We start from the raw sequence: 16,037 nt of genomic DNA on the forward strand, positions 1-16,037 counted from the left end.
GAAAAAAAGAGCAGAGAAACTCTCTGAGTATCAGGATATCTGATATAGTGAGCATGAAGTATGACCCCTGCTACAGAGGGTCAGAGCAAGGGAAATATGACAACATCTTTCAAAGAAATGGAGCTCATGTAAAACTGAAATACTTGTTTACACGTGTGTGTGTGCGTGCATGAGCAAGGTGAGGCTTAACATTTATACTCAAACAATTAGTCTTTCTTATTTTGAAATAAGGAAATAAGTATGAACTGGTTGTCTCTTCATAACAGATAAGTATTCCTGGTTAGCATTTGTTCACTCACTAGTTTTGTTTGAATATTGGTGAGGAGAAAATTGAGTTAAATTTTGGGTTTACGTCTGTCATTGTTGATTTATTCCGTGTTTAAAGGAAAAAACAACAAAATAAGTATTAAAATAAAATATGCACTCAAATATTTTATTCTGAAGCCAGCTACCTTCATACACCCTGAGACTTCATTATGGGGTTTGCCTTTATGCACTAATGAGTAAAATACATGGGATAAATCAGTAGCACCTGTGACAAAAGAGTCTGCGCACCACAGCAAATTAGTGAACTCCTGTTGACAATTGAGGGGTATAAGAAAAAGCTGTATCCTTTGCTTCACCATGATCCATTGAATCATCATTCTGCCTAGTTTTCTGGGACATGTCTAAGACTATTTGGCTAGTCTAGTAAATGGTAATTTACAGCCCCATGCTTTTGCTGAAGTCAGTATCAGGCAAACCAAGAAATCCCCAATGGACACATATCATAAATGACAGTGAAATGCTTTTTTAAAACAAATATTCATTACTTTAAATGCTTACATTTAGGAAACTCAAGTTCACTTTTTTATAATGGTTAGGTTTTCCGTATTATCATAAAAATCAACTTTCCAATTAATATTTCTCCCTTTTTTTCCCAAGAAGTCAATAGCTCTTCATATCCAGCATCATGAGTCATCTTTGGGGACAGGAGTAACTGTGAGGCAGGAAAAGCACACTCTAGAAGAAACAAAGTATGTTAGGTCTTCAGACTTTAACTCAGGTTCAAGATAGATGTATATATGCCATTTTTCCAACTGTGTACATAGAATTCTTAGCTAATCCAAGATAAGTAGAACAGATCACTAGGTTCTTCAAATAATTGCAATTTATCAGTCTAGTATTCATTCTATTCTCTGTAATAAAATTCTGGATAAATCAAGGCTTTCAAATTCAGTTAAAAAAAGCCATAAGTCCGCAGGGATGTTTTCTCTTGGAATTTGATTCAACAATACATTTGTAATATGTCTTTTAAAAGGAAAAAGAATTTTAAAATCATCAGGAGGAAAAGCAGAGCATAAGACATTCACTGGATCCAGTCACATGTGTAAAGGCCCTTTACCAAGTCAATACTATTAAAGAGACTAGTGGTTGTGGCAGAAATTGTTTCTGCTTAGAAGGGAGGCAAGCCCGGTTCTAGTGTCCTCAGCACTGGCACAAACTCATAGCATAATGCCAGGCAAGTCATTTAACTTCCCAGAGTCTCATTCTCTTCATTGACAAAATGGGAAGATTGAACCAGTTGATTTCTCATTTGAACTATTTTCATATCCAGTGAACTCTCAGCTTGTCAGCTACTCAATTGCCATCTGCTTTTCTTCTCTGTCTTCCATCACCATTTAAATGACCTCCCATGTGTATCTCATGACTGACTGATTGTTCCTTCTGCCACTCTTGGTGACATACTCAACACAGTGCAGAGATAAGATACACTAGGCAAGACTAAGCGAGGCTGGCCAGCCCACTCACCCAGGGAAGTCAGACAGAGTCTGTTTCCACCGCAGCACAGCAGTGAGCACAGCTAGGCAGAATTCCAGCAGACTGCAAATCAGCATCAGAGACAGAGTTCCCTGAAAGTCAAGAAATAAAATATCGGTGGTGCTTGGGTCAGCCGAAGCTTTCATGCCTAGCTGAGAGGTGACCACAGAGAAGAAGACCACCTCAACCGTTAGAGAATGAAGTAACGACACCATCAGGAAAACAAAACTGCTCCTCCTCACAAATGTCTTAATTCAACTCCTTCACTCATTCATTTTCTTGAGAAGGGAAGATGAGTAGTAACTAAATCAACTAATCCACTTCATCCTCTTGTTTCTTACTTCTTTGAGATGTAGATAGTTCTGATGACATTGTTCACTCAGTAAGAGAGCAGAGTGGGGTAATAACTACCAGGACTGAGAATCAGCAGCTCCGTTCTAGTCTCACCTTTACTGCTGAGTAGCTGTGTAAGCCTGGACAAGTCTTTCTCTTTCTCTGGATCCTGTTTTCTCATGTATCAGACATGCATACTAACGTTTATTTCTCAGAGATTTGTGAGGATCAAGGAGGTTTTGACTGTGTAAGCCCTTTGTAAAATTCAGTATTGACATCCCTGTCTATGTCTCTGAACCCCTTTGGATGTTTTTTATTTTTATTGTTGTTTATTTATTTATTTGGTGGCTTTAAGACTTGGAAACCATGAAGGTAGTAAACTGTCAGAGTTGCTAATCACCAACATCAACTCACAAGGATGGATTCTACCATTTCTGTCCTGAGACATTCTTTGTGTAGAACTGGCCATCTGATAATCAAGGGAGATAATTTGATCACATGAACTTTTGTTTTGTGGTATTTACACACAGTTAAAGAGAAGGTACACCTTGTGTCCATTACCTTGGAAATAGTTCCAGCAAGCAAGCTCAACAGAAGCTCTCTTATTTCCAATGTAAAATCATCCCATCATCTTTATCACTACCAAATTTCTCTCAAATTTCTCTCCAGAATTTTTCCCAAGGTGGAATTGGCTGTGCCCGGTGTTAATTTGTGCCAATTACTGTCAGCCTCATTTGCATGCACTTTTTCCTCATTATACCATTACCTTGGGAGGAAGGCCTACTTTATAATGGGTGCTATACAAGCATGACTTTGACCAGACCTTTCTATGCATCCATCTTCCAGCTGAATTCTTGGCTGATCTCATTTTTATGATTGCAGGACAATAAATATTCTGCAACTTTTTTACTTTTATGTTGCCTGTTTTCCTCTCAGCTGCACATACCCCTTAATCTTTCAACTTCAGACATACTATTTCTGTTAGCCAAACTTAATTATTTTTCTTCTTCCAAAGAGAGAATTCTCCTGCAATAATTATCAGTTACATTCTCCATCTCCCTGTATTTCTTTCTTTTTTTTTTTTTTTGAAACGGAGTCTCGCTCTGTCGCCCAGGCAGGAGTGCGGTGGCGCGATCTCGGCTCACTGCAAGCTCTGTCTCCCGGGTTCATGCCATTCTCCTGCCTCAGCCTCCCGAGTATCTGGGACCACAGGTGCCCGCCACTTTGCCCTTCTAATTTTTTGTATTTTTAGTAGAGACAGGGTTTCACCGTGTTAGCCAGGATGGTCTCCATCTCCTGACCCCCTGACTCTCTGTATTTCTTATCTCCTGATTTAATGTATCACACTTCTTTCAGCTATAACAAAAAGCAATAATAATGTTACCGTCTCACCTGATTAGTATTATTCATTATTGTAATCATTAGACGGAGAAGCCCTTACCATCTAACCCCCTATTTCCTATTCTGTTTCTTCGTCTTTAGTCTGATGTCTTTTTAGATCAAACTGACTCCCTACCGCACACACATACCACGTTTCCTTGTTGGCATTTTCTGATCACCTGGGTCTTTCTGCTCTGTTTGCCAATCTGAATTCACCACTCTATGTACCAACATTCTCAGTCTGACAAACTTGTAATTTATGCCTCCAAAATTAGATTAGTTTAATAATTAAGAAACTCTACAAACAATAAGTTTTAGTTTTTCATCATCAACCTTATTTGACATTTTCAGTTCCACTCTATTAGTATGTAATCCCCTTAATCTCATCCATGCAGTCCCCCTTTGATTTACATAACCTTGGCCTTCCTCCATATGCCCAAATCAGAATCAACAGAGAGATTTTCAAAGGAAGGAATAATAAGAAATCAAGGCTTTCAGAAACCTCATAAAATTAGAACACCCCATCTAAGAAATGCTTACAGCCAGACTGGCTTTGGCTTTATAGCAGTCCGTGGTGTAAGGCGAATTGTAGTCATCATAAGAAAGAAGTCTGGTTGGTATATTCCTTTTGTCCAACTCACACTGCAATGAGGCAGGATTTAATGCAGCCAGGTTGACAGACAGGAGAATGAAACCCACCAGGGCAGACAGAGCACTCAGAATGCTTCCAGCCAGGCTGCTATGCACCTGAAAGAGACATGCTGGGTAAGGATCATTCCCAATGAGCTACGAATTTCTCTTACCCCTTTTTGCCATTACATTGCAAGTTATTCCCTTATCTGTCTCCCTCAGGAAGGCTGGGAAGGATCATTTTTTGCTGTATGCCTCTCCGTTGTCCAGCAAAAATCTCAGAATCTGCAACGTAAAACTTGGCTAAATGAATGAACATATGAACTGGTTCCCCTTAAACAGGACCTCGGTGGTGTGGTAGAGAATGTTACTCTCCTAAACTCTTTCCCTGGCACAGATAGCAGGGCCTCCACTAGGCTTGCCTGGAAAATTACTATGAGTGTGACCAAAAGCAAAGATGACAGTATACCAGAGGCAGTTTCTCTCTTGGCCAACTCAGAAATCTCTCGTGCGAGCATCAACCATACAGGAAAGATGGATGGTGTATTAGCATGGTGCAAAAGTAATTTCGGTTTTCACCACTACTTTCAATGGCAAAACTGCAATTATATTTGCACCAACCTAATAGCTCACTCTTGAGTGCCCATTGCCTCTCTCAAAAGCACACCTCTTAAAGATGAGTGAGGGGATGGTTCTGAGTCTCAGGCAGACCCTGGTACCTGGGCAGGCATATGATTGGCCACATTGAGCGCAGTATGGGGTGGCTGTGGGCAGAGGTCTAGGTGCAGGCCCAAGGATGGTGTAATGTGTGGGAGGCAGTGGGAAGTACAGGAAAAAGGTCTAGATTGCATGTCAGAAAATTGAGGTCACAGTATAGACCTGACCCAGCTTGTTCCCTTGGGTACTCAGTTTCTTGGTTTTAGTTCCCACTCTGGTTCTCGTATCTACATTTATGAAACGAAGGGAGTAGATAAACTGACCTCAGAAGTGACTTCCTTTACTCCAACTCACACAGAAAAGAGAATTGAGCTAAGAGCATTCTGAAAGCTATAGTTACAGGTAGGCAGGCTCCAGGGCACACCCCACAGCCGTACAGTAGAGAGTTATTTAATCCCATATGGGCACTTCTTTTAGGAACTCACCAGTTGATGCTCTGGGACCCCAATTTCCCAACATAATGACTGACTCTATACTCCTGGGCCTCCTGGTAGCCAGTAGTAGTCTTGATGCCTAGAGTATATATTTCTTAGAATAAGCTAGATTTGTCTTGAGATGGCACTCTTCTTCAGTCTCAAAAAGGGCTGGTACAATGTGTGACAAGAGCAGAACTCACTAAAGCCTCGATGTTTCTGGTGAGTGTGAGCCCACCCCGAGACCACATCCTGCATCCTTGAGCTTCCGGCGTGTTCATTGTGGGATTGTTCTCTGGAGTAAGAGGCCCATATATTTCCCCCTAAAAGTTTGAAAACATTACTCTTGTACGAGGCTACTCAGTATGGTTGCCAGTAGCCACATGGGCAACCTATATTTGAAGTAAAATTAATTAAAATTTAAAATTCAGTTGCACTATCCATATTTCACATCATCGATAGCCACAAGTGACTGCCACGTTGTACAGTGCAGCTGTAGTGCATTTCCATCATCATAGAAAGTTACATTTCATTTCCATCATAGACAGTTATATTGCACAGCACAGATCTAGTGGTCTGGATTGTAACTGAGGGTTCCAAATAATAATTAAATACCAATGAGGGAAAGAAAGAACTGGCATTTTTCTGGGCATTCTCTCTGACTTCCTCGTTGGCTTTGGGAGATTTTTGTAGCCAGAGATTCCAAATTGAGTTTCTGTGCAATTAAATGATAGGACATTCTCTCATATAATCTCCAACATCAATCCTTTGAGGGATATAGGATTAAGTGAAGACTTAATGAAACTTTACAGACGAGAAACACTTCTTGTTATAATCCAGTTTTTCTCTCCCTGCCAGTTCCAACTCTAGTTTTTGCTGGAATAAGGAATAAAGGCAGGTAAAGCATTTTTTTTTTCTTAGCCAATACAAATGACTAAGGACAACTTTTAGGGTGCAAGAATTTATACTCAAACAAAATAAAAGTATTATCGTTCTGGTGAGATAGATGAAACAATGAGAGATAGTACTGCACATAAACAGCATATTGACTCATTTTTTTCAAGGGTGGTAACACTTTGGGCTTAAACAGTGAACCCCAACAAATAGGCCTCTTTGTAACACTGTCAGCTCCCTTGCCATTGAAAACCTAAATTTGCAGGCCAATTGTCACCAAAAGAGCATCATAAATAAGCACAATTTTTCTGTGATAGATTCTTGGATACTGGCTGAAAGGATATTATAATTCCTTGAATGTAGACTTTGATGTAGGGTGCAATAATTGGAGAAATGTGCTCTGAACAAGGATACAGAGGTTCCAGGCCTGGCTCCTAACTCTAACAACTGACTGCTCTGGAATTGAGTTTTCAACTTTTCAAAGTAGAAAGACTGACCTTAACGAGTTCTGTCTAAGTTTCATTTTGATCCATTGGGTTGTGGGTTATAGTTCTTATACTCACCAAAAGCTTGGTTAACCTTTTCTCTGTGATAATTGATAGAAAGCCAGAGATGACAAACTAAGATAAAAGAGAAAATGATGAGGTCAGTTTCCATGTAGAGAGTAATTGCGATGTTACTACCACAATATTTATAGAAAACGCTCATGGGAAAAACCCTGGGGAACAAGTTGATCGATGAGGTAATATCCATTTAAAGACATAGATTTATCCTGTTTGCCCCTACAGTTTTCAGATAGCAACAGAAAAAAAAAAGATAGCAGAAATATATCCAAATACACGAAGTGAGTATCTTAACAGCCAGGAAATAATATTCGTTTTCTTAATGAAATGAGAAAATTTTGGTTTAAGATGTTCTTTAGAGAAGGACATGAAAACAATGGTATGGAAAGAGAAAAGAATTGGAGAGAATCATGTGGTTTATGTCCATCGTTATATTGATGTGATGCATCACATTTGATTATATATGTTGAACCATCCTTGTATTTCTGAAATAAATCTCACTTGATCATGGTGAATGATCCTTTTAATATGTGGTTGAATTCAGTTTGCTAGGATCTTGTTGAAGATTTTTGCATCAATGTTCATTAGGGATATTAACCTGCAGATTTCTTGTAATGTTTTTGTCTGGCTTTGATATCAAGATAATGCTGGCCTCATAAAATGAGTTTGGAAATATTCCCTCCTCTTCAATTTTTTGGAAGAGCAGAAAAGTGTTGTTACTAGTCTTCTTTAAAAGAAAATAAAAGATGGGAAAAGCTAACAGATATAGGTCAGAGACATGGATCTTACATTGCTGGCTCCCCAGGCTGAGGTAAAATGGTCAAGGAGAACAGATGGAAAGACAAGAATGGATGGTAGAAACTTCCAAGGTTGTGTTTACAAAATGAAAGAAATTTTTTTTCATCCTCTAGAGTATTCATGATCTACAGATTTAGAGCCATTAAGGAACAGAAGAAAGGGAGACAAACACCAAATAAATATTGTGATTCCTGTAACCCAGGCATTTAGTTACTTGTCTATATAGACAAATGCCAAGTCTATAAAATATGAACTAGATGCCTCTTCAAAGGTGGACTGTGCTTAGTGACTTGCCTTTAAAGAATAGGTTATAGAAAGAGGAGGGAAAGAAGTAGTAACTTTACAGAGGAGAAAGCAATAGTAACTTTAGTAGTTAGTAGTAGTAACTTTACAGAGGAGAAACCTTTACAGAGGAGAAACCAACAGTGGTCTGTTGACTGTCTTTCCTCCCACAACCTTCCTTTTTTCCCCATTTTGGCTTCAGTAAGCTCCATGATCAAGGTAAATTGTGTCAGTGACAACATGCTGATATTTTTCTGATGTTTAGACTTGGGTGAATTTTTGGCTGATGATAGCAGAGGTAAAGCACCATTTTCTAAAAATCAGAAAAATATCAGACAAACCCCAATTTAGGAACATTCTGTAAAAATCTCAGCCAGTACTACTTCAAACTACCAAAGTCCTCAAGCAAAAGGAAAATCTGAGAAAGTCTAGAGGAGCCTGAGACATCATGACCAAATGTAATGCAGTGTAATGTAGTAGCCTTGCATGGATCTTGACATAGAAAAATATCATTTGTGGAAAACCGGTGAGATCCAAATCCAAATGAAACTCTGTTAATAAAAGAAGACAAATGGATACGATAGACAAACAGGTGAACTTCCTGATGCATCAAATAAACAAATGTAAAACAAGAGCTAATAAGTGCAGGAAGTTGAAGGAAAAAACATCTATTAAGGAGAAGCTTAATTATGAGAAAGCCTCAATCTAAGAGAAGGCAGTTCTTTGAGAAAAGGACTACTAAGTCCTTTTGAAACCCCAGAGCTGCAGCTATTTCAGAGGAATTTCCAGCCCACCACTAGAACACAGACATCTGCTCAGCCTTCCCTGGGAATCCGTCAATGCAGTAAAAGCATTTTCAGAATGCTCAGAGGTGTAAGTTCGCCTTGCTCCGTGGTCCCACAAGCATCTGTGTGGTTTCTCTGTGAGTATATGATGTTTTCCATTGATGCTTTTTTTTTTTTAATATAAAAAGGTCCTTCCCAACTTTATCCTAATTCATGAATGTTTTGCCTAAACCCGGAGAGAAGTCACTAGCTTCATCATAGCTCAGGGTGATAAGGTGAAAAATAAGATGATCTTCAAAAGAAATGCATATTTGAGTCTGATGAGAAATTGATCTAAAATCAGAAACCCCCTGCCATCCTACCCCACTCCATCCTCCCTGAACTACACACACAAGAGAACAAGTTTCACCATTGACTCCTTGCTCCCAGCAGATCAAACATAGCAAGGTGGCAGGTGTAGCGTTTAAGCTATTGATATCTCCCTCCCCTCTTCGCCCCATGCTTCCCTCCTCAGAAACTACTCACCAACAAGCGTCCTGTGAATGGGTAAGCAGGCTTCAACAGCATAGAAATCACTTGGGTAAAATTTGGAGAGAAGGAAGCAGATGCCAAAATGATTCCCAAGCTCAATACCTTCACACCACACAAGATCTGAATAGTCTGTAGGAAGAGAAAGGAAGATTGAGGATTAAAACCAGCATTTGTAAAGACATGGCCAGGCTGGGCACGGTGGCTCATGCCTGTAATCCCAGCACTTTGGGAGGCCAAGGTGGGTGGATCACCTGAGGTCAGGAGTTCGAGACCAGCCCGGCCAACACGGTGAAACCCCATCTCTACTAAAAATACAAAAATCAGCCGGGCGTGGTAGTGTGCACCTATAATCTCAGCTACTCTGGAGGCTGAGACAGGAGAATCGCTTGAACCAGGAGACGGAGGTTGCAGTGAGCTGAGATTGTGGCATTGCACTCCAGACTGGGTGACAGAGTGAGACTCCATGTTAAAAACAAACAAACAAACAAAAACAACAAAAAACAGGACTTTTTTTGCCTCTCCCATGGCGCTAATGCATTATCACCTTCTGCAAGATCCCAGTGAGGATACAAACCCTGTGGAAACTCTGGAGTGAGAAACAAGAAAAGACACCCTGGAGGGTGTGCGGCTCTGCCACAGAAGCCACAGTCTCGGGTGTCTGGCAGGTGCTTAGGAAGGCTTCTGCATTTCTGCCTCTCAGGCCCTAGTCTGCTCACGGCTCCTGCTTCCAGCTCACAGCAAGTGCCCATCTCTCAGGACTTCTGAGTTCATGACTAGTAATTCTCTTTCTACCTGTCTGAGAACAGGGGGCACCTGGAAGCCCCCACATTCCCTGCAGTATTGGCGGTGCAGAAGTCCCTCCCCTCATCTGCCAGACTCCACTGGACATAGAGTTTGCCCCTCTGGTCACCTCCTTGGAAACTGCAGTTCACAAACCAAAAGCTGAAGTTCTGGAAGCTCTTTCATTTTTTACTTTTATTTTAAGTTCAAGGGTAAAGTGCAGGTTGGTGACATAGGTAAACTTGTGTCATGGGGGTTTGTTGTACAGATTATTTCATCACCCAGGTATTAAGCCTAGTACCCATTAGTTATTTTTCCTAATCCTCTCCCTCCTCCCATCATCCACCCTCTGAAAGGCCCCAGTGTGCATTGTCCCCTTCTACGTGTCCGTGTGTTCTCATCATTGAGAGGCCATCACCCTTAGCAAACTAACAGGGACAGAAACCAAATACTGCATGTTCTCACGTCTAACTGAAGCTCTGTCTTAGGAGGTAGTTCCCCTCCTGGACGTCCACCTCAGAGACTCACAGCTCTAATATCATTTACTAAGAAGTTTTCTAGACCTTATGCCACATGAGCCTCACAGAAACCCACGTGATTGTACATGAGGCAAGGAAACCAGTCCCACCAGGCCCTGAAATCCAGTCCAATGGAGTGCCTCACCTCAGATCACATAAGTGCAGAGGCAATTCTAGAAACCAAAACTCTGCGTTTCCCTCCCAGTCCAAGATAGATCCCTTCTTTCTCTCCTCCCTTCATGCAACACAGCTTCTTTAATAAACTCTGGATGAGAGGAGAAACAGACAAACAAAAGGTGAATATCATTTCCATTCTCAAAAGGGTAAGGAGAAAAGAGGGAGAGAAAGTATATTTTTTCTGTAATTTGTAGTAAGGGAAAAATTCCTTGCAAAAATCAGTGTGGATTATTAAGCATGCAGTTGTGAAATACAGAAAAATGTATATACAATGTATAATTATTTACCACCATTACTTTTGTAAAAGAAAATATAGAGAAGCACTGTATTGCACCAATATAAAGACAACAAGAGAAAATCAGTTCCTCATCTTCAGAATAAGGGAAAAACATTTCTAAGACAACCTCTTGTGGAAAAGTTCTGGGACAGTTTTCTCCAAGTGGCTTCTACTGCAAAGTCCCTCTGGCAAAACTTAAGGGTCTCCACACTCACCCTTGGATGACCAGTCCCAAGACGTACATCATCTCTTGACACTTCCCCCAACCCCTCTCCAACACGTTCTGAATTAGATTTACCCCAATAACTTTGACTTCTGCCTGTAGACATTTCTTCAGGCTATCCTGCCCCTGGTTGGTGGGTTCGGGTTTCTCTGCTTGGGAGAAGCTGATGACATTTGATGGGAGCAGTATCATGGTCTCATTGGGAACAGGTTGTGATGTCATGATGGTGTTGCCAACTATGGAAGAAAAAATAGATTCAGCTCTTAAAAAGTACAGAGCTCCCAGGTTCTGGCTGCAAAACTGGTAAGTCAGTTTCTGCCAGTTAGTCCAGACTTGGCCTGTCTGTTAGAGAAAGAAACTGATAGTATGGAACAGTGAAAACCACACAACCTTGGTTTCCTGAGGATTTTTCCATAATGTTTGGCACAGTCCATTATAGATAATAAACACATCACAGGGTGGCAGCAACATGAATCTTGAGAGGCCCCAATGTCCAGAGACAAAGGGTCACACAAAATTTGCAATATGCAGCAATGTCCCTTTGCCCAGTCCTACTGACAACAACTGTATTGCTATTTATTTGATGAATTTTTTAGACAACTGCACTCTGCTCATTTTTTTTGTCTATTAGCATTCATCTTAAATATGTTTATCATATTTTACTAGACATGCTCTTAGTTCTTATGCAGTGGTTTTAATCCTTACAACAGCTCTGCATGTTAGTAAGTTAGCAAAAACATGTAATAAATAAGAGCACTGAAAATAAAGTTTGAGTTACGAATGCAAGTAATATACATGCTGCATATATGTGTGGCATAGAGTTAATGCTGAAGAAATATTTGCAGTTATCCTTATTGTTCAACCCTGTTCACATGGCTGGGAAGCTGTAAAACCAGTTTTGGATCTCGGCTTTCCTTGAATCTGAAGCCTCCGCATAAATCTCTAGATCATTCGACTTCTTCCTACCTTCCCACCTGGCAATGCCAGCCTGTGTCTGAGTTCACTCAGATTGGAGAAGCAGCTACATGCAGTGGTATGAGAACAAGTCTTGGAGTCATAACACATAGGCTTGCATCCTGGATCCTCCTCCGGTTAGCATTAAGACCAAATTGGCTGTGGCATTTGTTGCTGAGCTCAGCTTGGATCTCTTTTCAGTGCACCATTCTCAGTCCACAGACTGCCCAGTGTGCAAATGGCCTAAGAACATTTGAAGAGACAAGACCTCTGCTCCCATCAATTACAGTCTTAGGTAAGTGACTCACAAAGATCATGCAGTTAGAATTCAGAAGAAACAGAGTTAAAACCAGATGCTCCTCCCATTTGCCCACTCTATTTCCAAAGTGCTCTAGTGTCTCTTAACTGCTGTCAATGAGTTTCAAGTCAAATTACTCCTCTAATGATGTCACAGCAAGGGAATGATGAGATGAGAAAAGACTTTCAGCATTATCTACCTGTGGCCATTGGTTCCAGCTGAATCCTCAGAAACTCCCAGGAGGGAGCTAGAGTCTGTCTGGGTTCTCAGATAGTCCCATCAATGATTTCTACATACCTTCATCTTCTGAAAGTCATCAGCCCTTTCTTATTCCAGTGTTTGCAGCCATACAGGATGTGCAACTTACAGGTTGTAAATTTGTGAAATATGCCTGCACTTCCTTTTCTATAAACTTCTAGCAACTTCAGGAAAATCACAAAAAGAACCAACTTATGACAGTGAGAGTTCAGGCGTCACAGAGTTTTATGTGTGAATTGCCACTTTGAGACTTACAAGTTCCCTGTTATTCGTCCAGTCTGGTCTTGGAGCCTCATTTTTCTAATGTGTTAAATAGAGGAGCAATACCAACACTGGAGAATTGTCATAAACATGAGCAAAAATGCTTATAAAACACCTACGCTGCTTTGAAGCTTTCAATCATATGTAACTAGTAATAGTGATATTGCTAGTCATCATAATATAGATAAATAACAATATTCCATTGTATATAAGTAGCCATAATAATCACAGCAATAATGATGATATTGCTTTCAATTAACATTTAATATATGGCTAATATATAGCTAATAATATAATATATAGCTAATACATAGCTAATAATATAATAATATATAGTAACATACAGCTAATAATAGTAATATAGAATACAGAAAAAGCTTCCCTAAAAACTTTTTTGTTTTGTTTTGTTTTTTAGTTTTGTTTTTCTTTTTTTTTTCTAGTTCCCCAAGCTCTTGGCAGGTTGAAAGCAGCCTTTCAACATCATTGCCCAACTGCTGCCTACTCTAAAGTCGTCTTCTTCCTCTGGCTGCTCTCTTTCTCTAGCAACATCTTTGCCTTCCAGAAAGGTTGGGCCCCTCTAGGGAAGTATTGAAATATTGAAATGGAGAAGGAACAAATGGAAAGATTCAGCAGGACCTAAATGAATTCAGCAAACTCATATGCAGGCTGGTTTTGTGAGGACAGAGCCACTGTGCCCCTTCAAACCCTTGGCTGGGCATTCTTTTGAAGCTGACCTCAATGTATCAGGCAAGGAAACCAGAGCCAGCCAGGGTAATGGCAAAGCCCCACCCTGCCAGCTTCCTTCCTCCTTTCCTTGGAGGAGCTGCCAGAATGAACCCAGAAACACAACCTGAACCATCACCGCCACCTCAGAGGGCCATGGGTTCTGCACTTAATTCCACACATTAACTCTTCTGTTGAAGAAGGGAGTTAAGAAGCACCATTCAGAAGGCTGGATTCGTTCTCAGGGTCTGAATGACACAAACATTACGAAATGTAGTTGGCTTGTCTTGAGTTCTAACAATGAGTCTGAGAGGGGGAATGGACTCACCCAGAAAGCCTGGGGAGAGGGGCAGAATCACCTCCAACCTCACTCACCCGCGCTCCTGGTGCCCCTTCCCCTTTCACAGAGTGCCGGCTGTGTTTCCAGTGGGTGCCCTGCATCTTTGCCACCCTCACAGCATCTGTGAAACACTGGAATGCAGCTCTCCTCCTGAGCTTTGATTAAAAAGGCGCTTTGGTCTCTTCAGGAGCAATCACACCCCCTTTCCCTTCCGGGGAATGTGCTAATAAACCAGTTAAAGTTGCCTACCCAAGCAAAGACTCCCTCTCCAGTCTGTGCTATTTAATTTAAAATGATTTCTGAGTTTTAAGGATTATGTGAAACAACAGGTGTAAGGTGCTTAGTACAGAACCCTACAGAACTTGACCTAAAAGTGGTCTGTTTGTCTTTCCTCCCCCAACCTTCCTTTTTTTCCATTTTGGCTTCAGTAAGCTCCAAACAAGACTCCTCTCTTGTCTTTCAGCTTACACTCATTCAGCCTTTTACATTCTCAGTTTTTTCCAGAGTCTGAGCTCTACCAACCTAACTAGAAGGGAGAAGTTATATATCAATAACGCATTCTGATTAATAATCTAGGACAGGTTTCTCAAATAAGCTACTAATGCCATTTTGGACGGCGTAATTCTTTGTGGTAGGCGACTCTCCTGGGTGCTGTAGTCTGCTTAGTTGACTCCCTGGCCTATGCCAGCACAACCCCACCCTATATGTACAACAAGAAACATCATCAGATATTGTCACATGTCTCTTGATGGAGGGAGAACAAAATCTCCTCACATCTGTGTTGAGAACCACTGACCTACGAGCAAAAGGATTTTGTGTCTTCTGTGTAAAGGCAGGTGTGCAAGAAACAAAGCAATATTCTCTTGAAATCAATTTTTAATTTTTATTTTTAAAATTTTAAATTGTTGTATAAAACACACATAATTCATTATCTTAACCACTTTTTAGTGTACAGATCAGTAGTATTATGTTCACGTTGCTGTGTAATAAATCTCTAGAACTTTTTCATCTTGCAAAACTGAAATTCTATACCCATTGAACAACTACCCCTCTCCTTCCCGTTCCTAGTCCCTGGTAACCACCATCCTACTTTCTGTTCCATATTCATTCTATGTCTACTTTGGATACTTCATATGAGAGTGATACAGGAACACCAAGGTCCTTGGTCTTGTGCTGTTTGGATAAATGACATGGAGACACATAGAGTGGTTTTAAGGAGCAGATAATGTAATAGGCAAGAAAGAAGAAAGAAAGAAGAAAACAGCTCCCCCATACAGAGACAGAGGGAGGGGGTCTCCGAACAAAGAGAAACCTGGTGTGGAACAGAAAAGTAGTTGGTTATATTGGAGGCTGGAAGAGGTGGTGTCTGATTTGCATAGGGCCCAGGGGATTGGTTTGATCAGGGGTGTCATTCATGTAGCCCACGAAAAACATTGCCCTTTCACCTTAGCCCTTTAATATGCAGTGTGGGTCACCATGATGTCCTGAACACATATGAGTAATCTGGAGGTGGCCATCACACTGGCACATGTGGTGACAAGGAGAAGAGGGCGGGAATCGCCATGTTGCCCATTTTAGGTGGACCTAGTTTCTAATCACCAGCATTTGGACATCAAAACTTGCCAGCCTGGCTCTTTAAGTTGCCTTTTCTGTTAGAAAAGAAATGGTTCCAGGGGTTGCTTCTTATTACAGGAAAATTTCCACTGAGAAACTATAACTTTTCTAACTGCCTAGGAATTATTTCTTAATAACTTCTTTATTAAGAGGAATCATACAGTATTTGTCTTTTGTGATGGCTTATTTTACTTAGCGTGAGATTGAAACTGCCTTTGCAGAATTATGACTGAGACAGTGAAAGAGATCTAACTTAACTGACTCCATCTTGCTTCTAACCTCCAAGCTGTCCTTGTTCATTCCTGGGGGTAGGGTGAACTAACTTTGGGAGAAACTCAGTTTATAGTTTCAACAAAGATGATCAACAGCAGACCTCCTTCTTGCCTGGGGACTAGATTGCCTTTGTAGGACTAACATTAGCCACAGGATTAGAAATTATGGTTGAGGAGTCATGCAGCTGGAGGCTACAAGATTCTGACCCTCCCTAA

The 16,037-nt window shown here is 40.7% G+C and overlaps 1 protein-coding gene across 4 annotated transcripts; it reads right to left on the reverse strand.

Moving 5' to 3' along the window:
* Nucleotides 1-821: 821 nt before the first annotated feature.
* On the reverse strand, nucleotides 822-12,725 carry LOC111544836 (membrane-spanning 4-domains subfamily A member 6A-like). 4 transcript variants are annotated; one of them, XM_026447344.1, is made up of 8 exons: nucleotides 12,651-12,700; nucleotides 12,068-12,298; nucleotides 11,177-11,337; nucleotides 9,121-9,255; nucleotides 6,731-6,787; nucleotides 4,054-4,260; nucleotides 1,792-1,892; nucleotides 822-1,002 (listed from the first exon to the last, which is right to left on the reverse strand). In XM_026447344.1, exons 3-8 carry the CDS (start codon nucleotides 11,321-11,323, stop codon nucleotides 951-953), a joined length of 699 nt encoding a protein of 232 aa, XP_026303129.1. In that variant the 5' UTR covers nucleotides 11,324-11,337; nucleotides 12,068-12,298; nucleotides 12,651-12,700; the 3' UTR covers nucleotides 822-950. The 4 variants fall into 4 exon arrangements, with proteins under 4 accessions (XP_026303129.1, XP_026303130.1, XP_026303128.1 ...); XM_026447345.1 differs by lacking the exon at nucleotides 12,068-12,298 and having other exon boundaries at nucleotides 12,651-12,725; XM_026447343.1 differs by lacking the exon at nucleotides 12,068-12,298 and having other exon boundaries at nucleotides 12,553-12,689.
* Between the last annotated feature and the right edge of the window lie 3,312 nt (nucleotides 12,726-16,037).

Source organism: Piliocolobus tephrosceles, chromosome 13 (genome assembly GCF_002776525.5).
Source record: "Piliocolobus tephrosceles isolate RC106 chromosome 13, ASM277652v3, whole genome shotgun sequence".
Taxonomy (NCBI): domain Eukaryota; kingdom Metazoa; phylum Chordata; class Mammalia; order Primates; family Cercopithecidae; genus Piliocolobus; species Piliocolobus tephrosceles.

Bases quoted from the DNA above. Each gene is read 5' to 3' on its own strand.
- LOC111544836 (XM_026447343.1), bottom strand. The intron at 9,256-11,176 runs GTAAATCTAATT...CTCTTCCTACAG, and splicing joins CAGAAGTCAAAGTTATTGGG to ACTATTCAGATCTTGTGTGG. The intron at 4,261-6,730 runs GTGAGTATAAGA...TGTCTCTTTCAG, and splicing joins AAAGGTTAACCAAGCTTTTG to GTGCATAGCAGCCTGGCTGG.